General features: G+C 41.9%; 1 protein-coding gene across 1 annotated transcript; it reads right to left on the minus strand.

Annotated features, from left to right (window-relative positions):
* Positions 1–1,379: 1,379 nt before the first annotated feature.
* Positions 1,380–5,300, minus strand: LOC131221933 (receptor-like protein kinase THESEUS 1). The gene is made up of 2 exons (XM_058217236.1): positions 5,029–5,300; positions 1,380–4,344 (listed from the first exon to the last, which is right to left on the minus strand). The coding sequence occupies exon 2, from the start codon at positions 4,316–4,318 to the stop codon at positions 1,802–1,804; it is 2,517 nt and encodes an 838-aa protein (XP_058073219.1). The 5' UTR covers positions 4,319–4,344; positions 5,029–5,300; the 3' UTR covers positions 1,380–1,801.
* Between the last annotated feature and the right edge of the window lie 10,384 nt (positions 5,301–15,684).

Here is a 15,684-nt window from a genome sequence, read left to right on the forward strand (position 1 = left end):
TAACATTACATATAGAAGGGCCGATCTGATTTGATCAAAACCATTGATTGGCAATGGCGTGAAAAACAGAAGCCTAACGAGATCAGTTAATGCCTTTCAACTTGAGCATAGAAGGCGCATCGAAAGTCCTCTCAACTTTCTATTGCTTATTCACTAATCCCATCAAAGAGACCATGCAACAAATGAACTCTCTGATTTCATGGGCTTACTCTTTGCTTTGGCTCTCAAATAATTGAGATTAGATGAGCTTTAAAGAACCAAGTTTGTTAAAAGTCCTAGACTACAAAATGGGCATGTGAGCGACTTTAGAGGAGTTCGACTCTGACACAGAAGGCCTGAAACATATCCCATTTGTGTCGTGCCACTAACCTATCATGTGGCCCTTGGCATGCTGCATCTTCCAATCGCATCCTAGGTCAAAGTGAATTGAACTATAGATATTTCAGTCTAATCAGGCGGAAAAATTAGTGGTGCATCTTGGGTGTTGCCAGGGTCGATTGAGATCTTGTTGAGAGCCTGGCACAGGAGAGGAGGGGGTTTGTTAGGGACTCACAGATGGAGAATAGCACCGTTGGCTTTTCTATGGTTGGTTTGGCTTGAAAGAAATATTCAGATTTCTAGAAATGAGAAGAACTTAGCTCTGAGAGTCCTCAGTTGGGTCTTACTTTGTATTTCAGAGTGGCTCTCTCTCTCTCTCTCTCTCTCAAAAAAAAAAAAAAAAAAAAAAAAAAAAAAAAGAAAAAAAGCATCCTAGTACTCATATCAAGCAAGTAGCCCTCAAATTGCAGTTGCATTCATTTCAATTCCAATTCGAAGTAACATAATCATTATTTAGATTCGTGTCCTGAACTATGAATGCTAAGAAAGCAAATCACGATTTGATTATCCATTACTAAGTAAAATTCATTTTGATAGTGATCCAAACAAGCCCCTAACATACATAGTACCCAAATTGAGGGTGAAGTGGCAATCCTACTTAAAACAGATGAGCATCTGTTTCTTTAAGTTTGTTTGGTGTGGGCCCAAAAATGTTGCACATGCTTCCAATGTGTTGGCACATGCTTCTGCTGTTTTGACGTAACTTTAGGTTTAGGTGGAAATCAAGTTCCTGCACGAAAGAATCCGACGGCTTCCTAACATAATCTCACCAAGTGGGTTGAGATTCACTAAGGTAAGAACAAAAATGAATAGCAGAACTACAACTAAACAAATGACAAAATCAAGTATAACCCAAACACCATACAATCTCTTTCTTATAGCCCTTAAAAGGAATTCAAATCACGATTTGATTATATCCTTGAAGACGTACAATTCATTTTGATAGAGCATCCAAACACTATACAAGCATTTATCAAGAAACAATTCCATTGAAATTCTGGTAAAGAAACAAAGATGATAAGCTGCTCTTTATTTTCTTCAATCAGCTTATGAATAGAGAAGTATATAAATTTTCATAACCAGTACAACCCATATCTAGTAAATGCAAAGACTCCTAAAGGAGTTTGAACTCATGTTATTTCAAAGATAAGAGAACAGATAAATCCATCCAAGCGTGACTTCAACGCAAAATTCTATGGACTTTCCATCGCAATCAATGAAATTATATTACAAACCAGAACAAATCATCCAAATTTATATGACAGAGGAAAATCATGATTCAAACCGACAAAATAGAAATTGAAAATACCTTCCATTTGAGCAAAGATCGCAAACTTCCGCTCCCATGATTTAATCAAAGGAGACTTGGTCAGATGTGGGAACGGGACATCAATGTCCGGAATGAAGAATGCTAGGTTCTTTTTCACCTTCCTCGAGGATTCACCAGCTGCGAGAAGACTGCGCTGGTGGTCACGTCTTCAGCATCATCATCGGTTCCTGAGTGCGCTACATCGATCATGTTTATGCTATTATCGAACGGTTGAAGCGGAATATCAGCAATATGATTTGTGCTGTTCTCATCAATGTCAGTGAGTGCGGAGGACGTCTCCTCAAGCTGGAGAGCGTACTCGAGATTCCACAGAACATCTCCCATAGTCGGCCGATCGACGCCTTGCTCCGCCAGGCATTTCTCAGCTGTTTCACCAAACTTCCTAAGGGATGCCGGACTTATCTTCCCCACCAAAGCTGGATCCATGATGTGGTCCAGCATACCCTTCTTCTGCCAGGTCATTGCCCATTCTGCGATATTGACCTGCTCCCGCGGGAGAACGGGATTGAGGGCAGGCCGTGAGCAGAGGACTTCCATCAGAACAACCCCGAAAGAGTAGACATCGGATTTCTCTGTCAGCTGTTGCCTTCGGAAGTACTCGGGATCTAGGTAGCCGAAGCTACCCTTGACAGCCGTGCTCACATGGGTCTGATCCAATGACGGGCCAGTCTTTGAGAGGCCAAAGTCTGCAACCTTAGCTACAAAGTTCTCATCCAAGAGAATGTTGGTGGTCTTCACGTCCCTGTGGATAATGCTCTGGGCTGCCCCAGTGTGAAGATAATGCAGCCCCCTTGCAGCTCCGATGCAAATTTCGAGCCGTTGTTTCCAAGAGAGTGATGGAAGTTCTGTACCGTAGAGATGGCTTCTCAGCGGCCCGTTCGCCATGTACTCGTAAACAAGAACCATCTCTGACCGCTCGTCGCAGTAGCCGATCAGAGAGACCAAATGGCGATGGCGAAGCTTGGATAGCATCTCAATCTCGGTATGGAATTCGGCGAGTCCTTGCTCCGATCTGGGGTTCCCTCTCTTGATGGCCACATATATGCCGTCGTCGAGTGTCCCCTTGTAAACCTTACCGAACCCACCGACGCCAAGAAGCAGGCTCTCGTCGAACTTGTTGGTTGCGTCCATGATTTCCTGAAACGTGAAGAGACGGCCGAGATTTGTGGAGGCCAAGGAGACGCAGCTTGCCGTCCCACTCTTCTGAGAGATTGTGGAACCTTTGGTCATGGTTTGGGAATTTCCATATAGAGGCAATGACAGCCATGGATGGCTGGGGTGAGTACTGGTCTTTGATTTCCGGGCCATGAAACACCACCAACACAGAGCCATAAATCCCATAGCAACTGCAGCTCCCACGACAGACCCGATTACAATTCCCGTCTTGCTCTTCTTGGAGCGTGATTTAAGAAGAAATCCATCGACAGGAGATGGCCCATCTAAGCTTCCCGCACCATTGCTGATTTTCATGATCTCCAATCCATTCAAAATTGCATTCGCGGTGTTGGCCATCACATCCGGGCCCACACTAACATACATTGTGCTAGAATTGGTCGAGGAATTGGATATGAAATCCTTGTAATATGGAACCGCCAAGCCGCCGGTCTTGCTAGAAAGATCCAAGCTCGCGATTGCAATGTCGGAATTGATATAGACATTGAAAACGAGATCATTCATGGCCATGCTGACTATATCGCAGAAGTGTAGGCGGACCAAGTAAACGAAGGATGGATCAACGGAGAAGACCCATGTGACATTGAAGTTCAAATTTGCAACGTTCGGATTTCCCATCGCCTCCGCAGTCGCGTAAACCAAATTCGGTGCCGTTTCGGCAGTCACTCCGGGAGGGTATTTTATCGTCCCTGGACTTGCAGACACATTCACGGCAGAGCTATTAACATGGAGGTACTTCACATCATTTTCCCAAGTTCTCCCAAGCGTATCATTCTGAGGTGTAAGCAGTGGCCCTCCCATGTTCAACCGATAGATGGTCTCGAGAGCGACTTCAGAGAGGCCACTGAACGGAGTGGCCGGTGACAAATCCAATGCCTGATCAGGAATCAAATAATCTGGGACTGAAACAACTTCAATTGCATTCACAAATGTTATGGAATTATTCGACGGCACGAAATTGATGGACAGCGAATCAGACGTCACATTGACAATATATTCCTTGAACAGATACGACTGATTCTGGTTCTTGAAGGTGAAGTTATTCAATAGGACGAAGTTTTCCGTGACGACCGTGAGCGGAGCGGACCTCAGATCGTGGCCGGAATTGGGGAGAGGGTGGAAATAGAGGCGGACCCAATGCCGGCCCTTTTGCCGGATATCGAATTCATAAGAAGACGGTTCGGTGAAAATCCGCAGTGACCGATAGATAGGAGATGGGGCACTGAAATCAGTGGCAGAGAAAACAGTATCTCCCTCACTTTTTAAGAGGAAGGAAGATTGGAATGAATCAGGAACAAAAGCCTGGCCTTGAAAGGAGACATTTTGTGAAGAGCCACAGGCAATTAGGAAACTGTCAACAGGATTGAATGCAGCAGAAGAGCCATGAACAATGAAACCAAAGAACACAACAGCAATCACCAAACTCATCCTCATCATCTCCTACAATTCTAGAAACCCAAATCCTACAAAACCCAAATTCCAAAATAAATATATAAAAAAACCCAAATTCTCAGAAAAGATAAAAGGGAAGAGAAAACCAAGATCCCCAAATTCTCAGCTTCAAAAAAAAAAAAAAAATCTCAAGAACCCAAATCCTCAAATGCCAACTTCCCTAAACCCCAGAAAAATTTAATAAAAAATCCTACAAAAAAAAAAAAGTCTCAAAAATGTTAATTCTCAAAATCCAGTCTTCAAAATCCAAAACGCTTAAAAACTCAGATTAATAAAAGGAAAGAAAAGAACAGAATTTTCAAGAACTATAGAATTCGAAGTTTCTAAAAAAACAATATCCAGAATCGCCAATGCTCAAAATCTCAGACCAAACAATGCAATTTCCAATCCTCCAAGATTTAGAAATAAGAAAAACCAATTAAAAAAATACAGATATTTCCAGAACTGTAGAAACCAACAAAAATATAAATGAAGGAAGAACAAAGATCAGATCTTTTTCAGTAACCCATTCTCAAAATCACATATCCTAAAATACCCACATGAAAAATTCAATTTCCAACCCCTATACTTCTAATCCAACAAGAACAAATTCAAAAAAAGAAAAAGAAAAACGAAAAGCTCGCTTGAACTGGAAAAACACACAAAGACACAGTTAAAACAAGAGCAAAATCAGATCTTTCTCAGCAATTCCATACCTCCCTCTCTCTCTGTCTTCAGTCCAGAGTAGAAGATCACGAGCCCAATGCCAACAACAAATCTAATCCGTTGAATCTTCTCAGCAGCAGCTGAAGACAGCTCTTTCCAGCTAATCCAAAATGGGCCCTGTCATTTTACAGAAGAGCAGATGGGACCCACGAAGAGGCGTTGAAATCCCATCATCAGCCGTTTCTAATCAGATCTTTCTCACTCTCGTTAAAACAGCTGTTGGTTTTTTTTTATATTTTTATATTTTTAAATTACAGAAACCGCCATGAAAGCTCTGTAACTGAGCTACGATTCTTCTTTTTTTTCTTTTTACGCACGTCGCGTACGTACGTACCGTCGTTACTTTCCTAAATGTGAGGTACACGAATTAACTTTCATCAAATCCACACCGTCCATCAGACGAATCAACCTTCATTTTTCCTTGATACCGAAAATCACATGGTTTCAATATCAGGTGGGCCAACCCTTAAAATTATACCCAAAATATTTAAATTAGTGTAGCATGGCCCCCTGAATTTCTGAATAATGTAATTTTTATGTAGTTATTTCATTCTGATTATTTATATCAGATGAATGGATTGGATGGGATAGAAAAAACACTGTGGGCTCTAAAGAGAACTAATGGTGGGCATCCCATCTCAAAAGTTTCGTACTGTTTGTGGCCCAAATAGATGTTTTATTTTATTTTTTAAAATTTTTTATTTAAAAATAATGTATATTACCTGATGGACGGTTTGGATCTTATTAAATTTTCATCCACGTGTTCCCATTGCGCGAGGTACCTTTCACAAGTTACGCTCGCGCGGCTCTTTTTTCTATCTAATTTCTCGTTTTCTATTGAGAGAGCAGTAATCTGATAGTCTGCCGGAGCATGGTTTTTTTATGGTCATGCATCACCGGATATGAACAGGCAGAATGTGTGGTACTCAAATTGAACGGCCCAGATTGTATGAAAATACGTAAATGGCTTATATCCATAAAATCAGATTGATCATATGTCCCTAATATCTAATTAATGGACACTAGTCTTTTGAATATGGATTGTAGATTTCTGTCCATTAAAACAGTGCATAGATGTCCATAAATCATAAGGTTTTATTTTTAATTTACGGTAGAAATATATTCATTCCCAAGATATGGACGGTTTATTTTACTTACATATATGACACGTGTACAATTTCTCTGTGCATGTGTATAGATTACCATACTCTTCCATAGCATCAATGTTTAATAAGATAGGGGAGCGGGGAAACGGTGGGTGGGACCCACTTTTACGCGGTTTCGTATACAGCCGTAGAGAGATTGTTCTAACGGCGTGATGTGACGGCAGGATACCGAAGACGGCCACCATTTAGACGATTTCGGCGCGGAGGAGGAGAGTAAACTAACGGCGTTAATACCAGGGAGTTGATCGGTACACTGGCGGAGTATGATAGTCTATAGACATGCACTCAACAACCATGCACTTATCATACACCCAATTCAAACTAAGCCGTCCAAATAGTGGGCCAGATTATATGGGCGTGTCTCACATTAGGTGTATCTCTATGTTTCTTACCAGGCGTTTGATCTAACGGTCCTGATTTTCCGAGGTTCCAAATTGGTCACACGTGGGGCCCATCGTTGGATTGTCCAGATGATTGATCTGATAGGCAATCCATAATATTGGAAAATCCTAACCCTTCAATCTTGTGGTTTTTTTAATGGTTGGATGTGAATGGTTGCTGTATCTTTTGTTATTGAGACAGGTCCCCTAAAGGCTTTGTAGGTTATGCCTAAAGTACAAACAAGGCAACGCGTGGGGCCCATCGTATTGTATGAATGTCATCTAATCCATCCATCGTGTTCATCCTCTCATTTTCTATTTCTCTTATGAAAGTTTAGCTGATGAAAAACTCAAGTGGGCCACACTACAGGGAACTGTAGGGCTAGGTATGCCAACCATTTAAAAAACCTTTTAGATCGCGTACAAGATCACTCTATCTTATATATGACATCCAATCCATTCGGAAGATTCATCTCCATCAGGATCAATGAAAAACGTCCGTTCTAATCTCAGGTGGGCCACGCCATGATTTTGGAGGTTTTAGGCTTGACTTTACATGGTGTGGTCCATTTGCCCTGAATTTTTTGGAGATAAAGGGTGTACATTGAGTTGAACTGAGTCGCCTTAGCCCGACTCACCTCAATTCGAACTCGGCTTGGCTCAAATCTTGAGCTTAATTAGCCAGCTCAGCTCAACTCATTAACAGCTCGGGCTAGCCGAGTTTGAGCCAAGATTGAACTGAGTTCATCTATCTAATATATTCACAAACACCTGAATTATATCTTCAAAATCTTATTGGATTTAAGACTGCAATAATAATATATTTTTTATAATAAAAAAAAGATATTGGTTTCATATACATACATTCCTTGCCCCTAGCCACACCTCATTGGGTCGTTACATCAAACATTTGGTAAGCAACATTAACATTTAAGTAATTGGGTTACCAAATTTGTTTAATTCAAGTTTGATTTGTGTTGATGCAAAAATCTAGTCCATCCTCTTTAGATCTTTGAGTACCTGTACAAGAAGAAGACAAAGGAGACCCTGCCTAGAGCAGGGGACCCTCCGATGCTAAAGTTAAGATAAGAATCTGGGTCTTATCATATTGAGGGGATTTGGGAGAGAGTTTTTACATACCTTTTCACCCTTCAAGTGTCTCTCATTTATAAGAGAGGGATGATCCCGCTGCATGGGGATTCTCTCACTGATTTCTAGGAGATTTGATTTAACCGTAATCTTCTTACGGATGCTTCCGGATCCCGAGATCCTCAAGATCGAGAATCCTTTCCCGTGATTTTCATAATGGTATTTAAGCTTACACCGTTTCTTCCTCACTCGGCTCGGCCTTGACCAACTCAAGTAACAGACAAGTCTCGATTGACTGCAAGGATAAAGCCTTCTGCCCCCTGTCAGACGGAACAGGATCGGCTTATGGCTAACGTTCTTCCTTAATCCGATACCCAACACTGTAACCAGCCTCGTATAGGTCGGTTTTATGGTCGATCAGGTTGCTTTTAGCTTCAGGGCCTTAATCGACATCTTTAAAAATTGTTGCCGCGTTAATCGAATCAACTTTATGTATCTTACTTTGTCTATGGCTCCTGATCCTTAAAGTCTTGGTCGGGATTCATTTCTCAAAAATCCGAGCTAAGTCTCTCTTCTAGGCATTATCTCGTACGTTGCCTTGGACTATCGGGCAATGTTGATAGAGTTAGTCCATTCCATAACTAGGTCTCCAAATTTGGTGTTTTTCCCTCAACAATTTGAACTGGGTTCGATTTGAACCGAGTCAAGCTAGGCTATCTTGAATCGAGATCGAACTCATTTTCAAGCACAAAAAGCCAGCTCAACTTGTCTGGAACTCAACTACGAATAGAGTCGAATCGAGCTTTTTGAAGTCAAGTGGAGCGAGCTCACCGAGCTAGCTCGGTTCGTGTACACCTCTCATATAAGTAGAACACGATGAGGTGCACATGATGGACAGATGAGTTGCTGTAATGCATACATCACGGTGGTGTGGCCCACTTGAGTAGTAGATCGGGATGATTTATCCCTGAGAGCTAACGTAGTGGGATGCACCTGATGGACGGAGTGGATGTCACGCACAGAGCACGGTAGGCCCCACAGAGCTCGGATGCTGTACCCCCGTCAGGAATATCGTGGACTTGAAAAGGCAAAGGTAAGAAATAGAAAATAGTTAACGGTCTATTATCATGACGTAAGGTCCTGAAAATTATTATCTAAGTTTATTTAATAGATATGATATTCAAAAAATGGACCATCAATGATACGATCTACTACATGGACGGTTCTGATTGATATATTTTCAAGCTACGTGTCATATGGTGAAACGGCTCAACCGTATTCCTGTGCTACCTACTCTACTGTACCCTCTCCCACGTGGAAGTATCTCCGAGGAACAACCCATGTGCCAGCGCACGTCTGTGAGCTGTATTAGCTATTTGAGAAGAGATTTGATACTCTGCCAGACCATGATAGATGATGCGCAGGCACTTAGAAATTGCTTAGTTGGAGTACAGGAAATTGAAATTAAACCGTCAATATTATGGGTCCCATTTTAGATCGATAAATTAATGGTGTTTTTGTATTGCCTGACGATTTGATTTGTGAAGATTTTAAGGGACGGTTGAAATAGAAACAATCCAACGGTCCTGATTCAACCAAACAAGTGTCCATGAATCAGATTTTGAAATTTTGACCTTCCGACAGTGAGTTCCTGTACTTCTGTCGGTTTCATTGAGCTAATTTATTCCACGTATGCAATTTCTGAGTGCCTGCGTATCAAGCCTCCTGCGCAGCCGGAGTATCAAGCGTCCTGCGAGGATTTTGAATGGCGAATCTTGCCGCCCGTGCTCTCCACCATGGGATGATCTAGACCGTTCAATGTGAATGTCCAGCTACAGATGGGCCACCAAAAAACCCCACTGATCATAGATTCTCACGTGCCAATCAAAGGTGAGTTATACGTGCTTTCCGGACCGTCTTTCAAGATGTCCACCTCTGTATGGACGATCTTGATCTCTGATCAGTGAGATTTTTGACACATGGCCCAATTATGGTCTTAAAATCAATATGAACGGTTCGGATCATCACGTGGTGTCACATAAGTGGGGAAACATCTCAGATATATCTTACCGAGGACAGGCGCACTATAACGACAGACCAACGCCATTTATTTCACTCACTGCACCGGCGGTACCGTTTAGACGGCCGTTATACTGACGTCAACTTTCGACCGGATGACGCGGGAGCCGTGATGGAGTCACGAGAAATGGACCGAAGGACGGTATATTGTCTCGACGACCGTTACGTCTGACGTGGACAGCGACCGCGACGGAGAACTATTTAATACTCCGGCTACGTGTACTCTTGATACACAGGATCATAGAAATGGCAAACGTGTGCTACGTTAGCTCAAATAGTGAAGATAATCTGCACATATCTTTTCACATTTCTAAACTCTGATTCGTGGACACTTTTTTGTTGAAATAGGACCGTTGGATTTTTTCTTTTACAAAATGTTCAACAAATGTCTACTAATCTTAAATTAATATAATAAAAATAAGTCTAATGTTTTAATATATAATATATCCAAACTATTAAAAATAATCTGGACGTCTTATTTAAATTTATTTTACGCTATATATGGAATTTCTAAGTGCATGTGTATCATCCATAACACTCTGCCAGAGTATCAAAATTCTCTCTTTCTACAAACGGCGCTGTAAAGGCACATGGCCGCGAACCAACGACGTCGCTATCGACTTCCTTATTTTAGTGACTGATTAGTGCTATATCCAGACGCACACAACTTCAAGCGCTAGGAGAAAACGCACCACACGTACCAACATGTCCACATGTATAGAATCTTGTACGTTCATATGAAGTTTCCGATCTTTCTAGTATTTTTGAATCAACAATTCCTTTTATAATCATCCGATTCACATATATATTAAAATCTAATGTAGACCGTTGGTTTTGAGTTTCTGTGTTGAGATCCTTTTAAAATAATATTTTTTCTTGGGGGATGTTTTTTACCGTGGGACCATCCAATGAACGTCAAGGATCGTAAACTCGTGTGACAAAATCGCACATGCGGTGGTTTTATTAGCCGAGATTGTGGATGGGGTGGTGGACTCGCACATGCGGTTGTTTTCTTAGAGAGTGGTGTATGCCTCGAGCCAGGCTGGGAAAAGCTAGCTTGACTTCTGCAGTGTCCCAGGGCCCCATCTGGACCGTCCATCAAGCTACCCCCGTGAATGCAGCCGGACGGCCCGTTGAGAATTTTTTCCCACCGAAATGTCTTCGAGTAGTAGGCTGAGATCGTGCCTACAGCTTATGTGAGGGGAATGACTTTACTAGCATCAGATCCACACCGTCCATCTGGTACAATACCACTTCTATGGTTTTGATCGAAGGAATCGGGCTTATTCAACACTTAGGTAGGCCAAGATATAGGTAATTATCCCTAATACCTCAAAATTCCTTGTTTTGGCCCACCTGAGTTTTGGGAATAGCTTATTTATGGGGAATGTTTCATCATGATGGGGCAAGTTAGATGAATGGATTGGATGAAATGTAGATACCAATGTGGGCCCGCAAAAAAACTAACGGTGGGCATAGCATCCCAACTGCTTCCTATGGTGTGGATTTGACTTGGTGTTTGTTAGAAATCCACTATGTCCATCCATTTTGCCATCTTATGTTAGGAGCAGAAAAGGAGGGGAAACGGATTGGCTACTCCCCCTAACACCAGCTCCGTGGCTGGTGGTTGGTGCTCTGTGGGCCCCACCATGATGTATGTGTTTCATCCATACCATTATATATTTTTACAGATGATTTTATTTCTTGATCCAAAAAATGAGAGGGATATAAATCTCAGGTGGACCACACCACATGAAAACAATAGTGATTGGATATCAACCATTAAAATCCTCCTAAGGCCCACTATACTTAGTTTATTTAACATCCAATCTGTTGATTAGGTCATACAGGCCCAGATGAAGAGAAAAAACAAATATCAGCTTGATTCAAAACTTTTATGGCTCCCAAAGTGTTTTTAATGGTCGACCCTCATTCAACACTGTTTCCTGTAACGTGTTCCACTTGAGATTTGGACATACCTCATTTTTAAAATGACATGTAAAAACAGATGGATGGCATGGATGAAACACATACATCATGGTGTAGCCCACATAGCACCGACCGCCAGCCATTCGTGCCAGGGGGAGTAGCCAATCCGTTCCCAAAAGGAGGTAGATCCAGTCAAGTGGGCCACAGTAAAAAGTGGGGAGGAAAATGCCTTTGATGTTTATATTCCATCCAAACCGTTCATAAGGTCATTCCCACTTGGATGAAGTCATAACACAACCATCCAAAATTTCTGTCTGTGGCTCACTTGAGTTCTGGATTTTACTCGTTTTGGGCTCATGGCCTAGTACAAGCTGGAAAAAGATGGGCAGGTGGATTTTTCACAAATATCACGGTGGGCCCCACACGGACCTCCAAAAGTCAGGGTACAAGCTCACCAGCATCTGTCGCCCGATGGAGCCCACATGCACCACATGGGTGGGCCATCATGCTAAACATTTCGGTGAGAGGATGATCCTAGCTGTTGATTGGTGGCACTCCAATGAGAGGATGAAGACCAGATGTCAACGGTCCACATTGCATTGATGGACGGTTGTCCTTTGAACTAATAAATAGGGAACGGATTGGCCACTCCCCCTGACACCAGCCAATGGCTGGTGGTCGGTGCTATGTGGGCCCCACAATGATGTATGTGTTTCATCCATGCCATTCATCCGTTTTTATAGGTCATTTTACGGTATGAGTCCAAAAATGGGGTATATCCAAATCTCAAGTGGACCACATTACAGGAAACAGTGTTGAATGAGGGTCGACCATTAAAAACATTTTGGGGGCCACGAAAGTTTTGGATCAAGCTGATATTTGTTTTTTCTCTTCATCTGGGCCTGCATGACCTAATCAACAGATTGGGTGTCAAATAAACAGTATAGTGGGCCTTAGGAGGATTTTAATGGTTGATATCCAATAATTATTATTTTCATGTGGTGTGGTCCACCTGAGATTTATATCCCTCTATTTTTTGGGATCAAACAATAAAATGATATGTAAAAATGGATGAACGGAATGGATGAAACACATACATCATGTTAGGGCCCACAGAGCACCGACCATCAGCCACGGAGCTGGTGTCAGGGGGAGAGTAGCCAATTCGTTTCCCAATAAATACAGAAAAATGCACTGGGAACATAAATGCCCACACGTGTGCCAGCTAGGCACAAGCTTGCAGGAACCTGGACGTCGATAGGTGGGTCCCACTTTAAATGTACCTTAGGGAGATAATCCAGCGGCTGCAATTATCAACTTGTGGAACGATGAAATGGACGGTTAGGAAATCGGTTCTGTACTTTACGTGCATGCTTTTCTCAGCTAATGAGTAGGCCAGCCTGTCAACAGCAGATTCGGTGAAGCCGGAGAAATACCACTTCTGTGTGGTGGTGACCGTGGGGCCCACCTTGATATATATTCTGTATATCCACGCCGTCCATCCGTTTTTTCAGCTCAATTTAGGACATGAATGCCAAAAACAAAGTAGATCAAAATGTCAGGTGGACCACACCAGATGAAACAGCGGGGAGTGAATGGAAACCCTAAAAAATCCCTTGTGGATCCTGCTGATATTTGTAATTTCCCTTAATTGAGGTCTGTGTGACATTATCAACAGGTTGGATGGGAAATAAACACTACGGTGGGCCCTAGGAAGTTTTTAATGGTGTCTGTTCAATCAAAACTGTTTCCTATGGTGTGGTCGACCTGAGATTTGGATCTTCTTTATTTTGTGGGATATATAATAAAATGATCTGTAAAAATGGATGGATGGCTTGGATATACAACAAATATATCAATATAGGCCCCACCGTCACGACCTCACCAAAGTCGTGTTTTACATGCCCCACCGAATCCACTTTCCAGCCCGTCTTCGTACTTCAGCTGGACCGCAGCTTGAGGTTGTAATATTACTGGAATAAAAGGTTGACCCGACCCACTGTAAGTCTCGAGAGGTGCTTTTGAGAAGTTGAAATGACCTAAATGCCCTTACCTGTCTGTTTTTTCCACACCCAGCTGGTAAAGAGTAGAATAGTGGGGCCCACCTGATGTACGTTGGACATTTGATGATTGGACCAAACGAAAAAATAGGACGCGGATTGACTGGAGACACGGTTTGCCTGAAAGGTCCCATGGTCGGAAAATGTGGGGCCCACAAGGATGCTTACGACAAATCCACACCGTCCATCAGTTTCCCAAGACCGTTTTAGTATATGAGTTCAAAAATCAGGTAGATCCAAAACTTAGGCGGCCTCACCAAAGTTGGTATTTAGATCGCCCCCACCGAATTCACTTTCCAGCCGGTCTTCGCTCTACAGCTCGACCGCAGCTTGAGGTTGTAATCTTACATGAAAGAGTCCAGGTCCTTTGTTTGCGTCCAAGCAAGCAAAATTGTGGTTGTTGCAATCTAATTGGACCATACTATTACACACTGCATTGCTGATTGCCACGGATCAATGATAATATAGGAAAGTAAGAAAGACATGCTTGACGCAAATAAAAGATCATTACTGAAAAAAAAAGAAAAAGAAAAAAGAAAAAAAGAAAGAAGAGAGCTTCCGATTGGGCTAGGATTTATTAAAAAGGAAAAAAAGGAGAGAAATCCAGACTTACTTGGGTTTCAACGGTGCTCGATCAGCATTGGATTGAAAGCTACTTGCAGTTGCATGTGATTTCTCTATTTCTTCTCTGTTTTCTTCTTTCTCTTCCGCATTCTCTCCCGTTTCCTCTATGCTTTCTTCTTTCTCTTCTCCTTCTCTCCCGTCTTGAAACTAGAATCCTTCTCCTCCTCCTTCTTTTCCATCTTGAAACTAGAATCCTTCTTCTCCTTCTCCCCCATTTTGAAACTAGAATCATTATCCTCTTCCTTATCCCCAATTCTGAAACTCGACTCGTTACGATCGAATTGAGCCGAGTTCTCAACTCGCTCTCCTACTTTCGGAAACACGAATCGTTTTACTCTCGACTCGAAACTCACTCTACTTCTCCTTCTCCAAAAAACTCGAATCGTTTTTTTCTCGACTCGTTAAAAATCGTATTGAATTAGAAAGACTTTTAAATAGAACATCTCAAGTAAGTTACCATTTAAGCGGGAATACTCGTATGATTTTGAAACCTCCTTTCTTTCTAGACACGTGCCGATATTTTAAATATACTGTCTCAAGTTAGTTATTTTGAGCGGGAATATTCACACGCTAATCAATAGGTTGGTTTTGATCCAACCGTTGAGATAAATCTTGATTTTTATCTAACTGGTCCAAATTAATTATAATTATAGCTTTAATTTTTCGATTTTGAAACTTCCAGATATTATCAGGAATTATGTGCACAAAACTAAGGCATATCAAATGCTAAAGTGGACCACACCCAATAATAAGCTTGGTTGCATTAAATGCATAATGCCTTAAACGCTAAGAATCATCTGTGATGTGGTCCATTTCAGCGTTGAGTATTCCTAATATTTGCGTACATAGCTTAAAGTGATCAGAGAAAAGGGATAGACGGCATGGATAAACAGATACATGAAGGTGGGCCCGCCCACGGAACTGCCCGTTCGGGGCTAGAGACGGGCAGGGTAGGACGCAACCCAGACCAGCTTTCGATTGGGCTTGTTTCAATTTTTTTTAAAAAGATTCTGAATCCTCTGTTTGCGTCAAAGCAGAAAAATTGTACGGTTGTTGTAATCTAATTGGACTGTATTATTACACACTGTATTTAATACCGCATTGCTGAATGCCACAGACCAATGATGATACAGGAAAGCAGGAAAGTAATGCTTGACGTAAACAGAGGATCCTTACTCACACAAAAGAAAAGGAAAAAAAGGGAGAGAGCTTTCGAATGGGATAAGATCTATTAGAAAGAAAAAAGGGAGAGAAATTCGAACTTACCTGGGTTTCAACAATACTCGATCAACACTAGATTGAAAGCTACTTGTAGTTGC

This window comes from Magnolia sinica, chromosome 12, assembly GCF_029962835.1.
Source record: "Magnolia sinica isolate HGM2019 chromosome 12, MsV1, whole genome shotgun sequence".
Taxonomy (NCBI): domain Eukaryota; kingdom Viridiplantae; phylum Streptophyta; class Magnoliopsida; order Magnoliales; family Magnoliaceae; genus Magnolia; species Magnolia sinica.

What these genes read in the sequence shown, in the direction of transcription:
- LOC131221933 (XM_058217236.1), bottom strand. Translation starts at nt 4,318, where the DNA reads ATGATGAGGATGAGTTTGGTGATTGCTGTTGTGTTCTTTGGTTTCATT.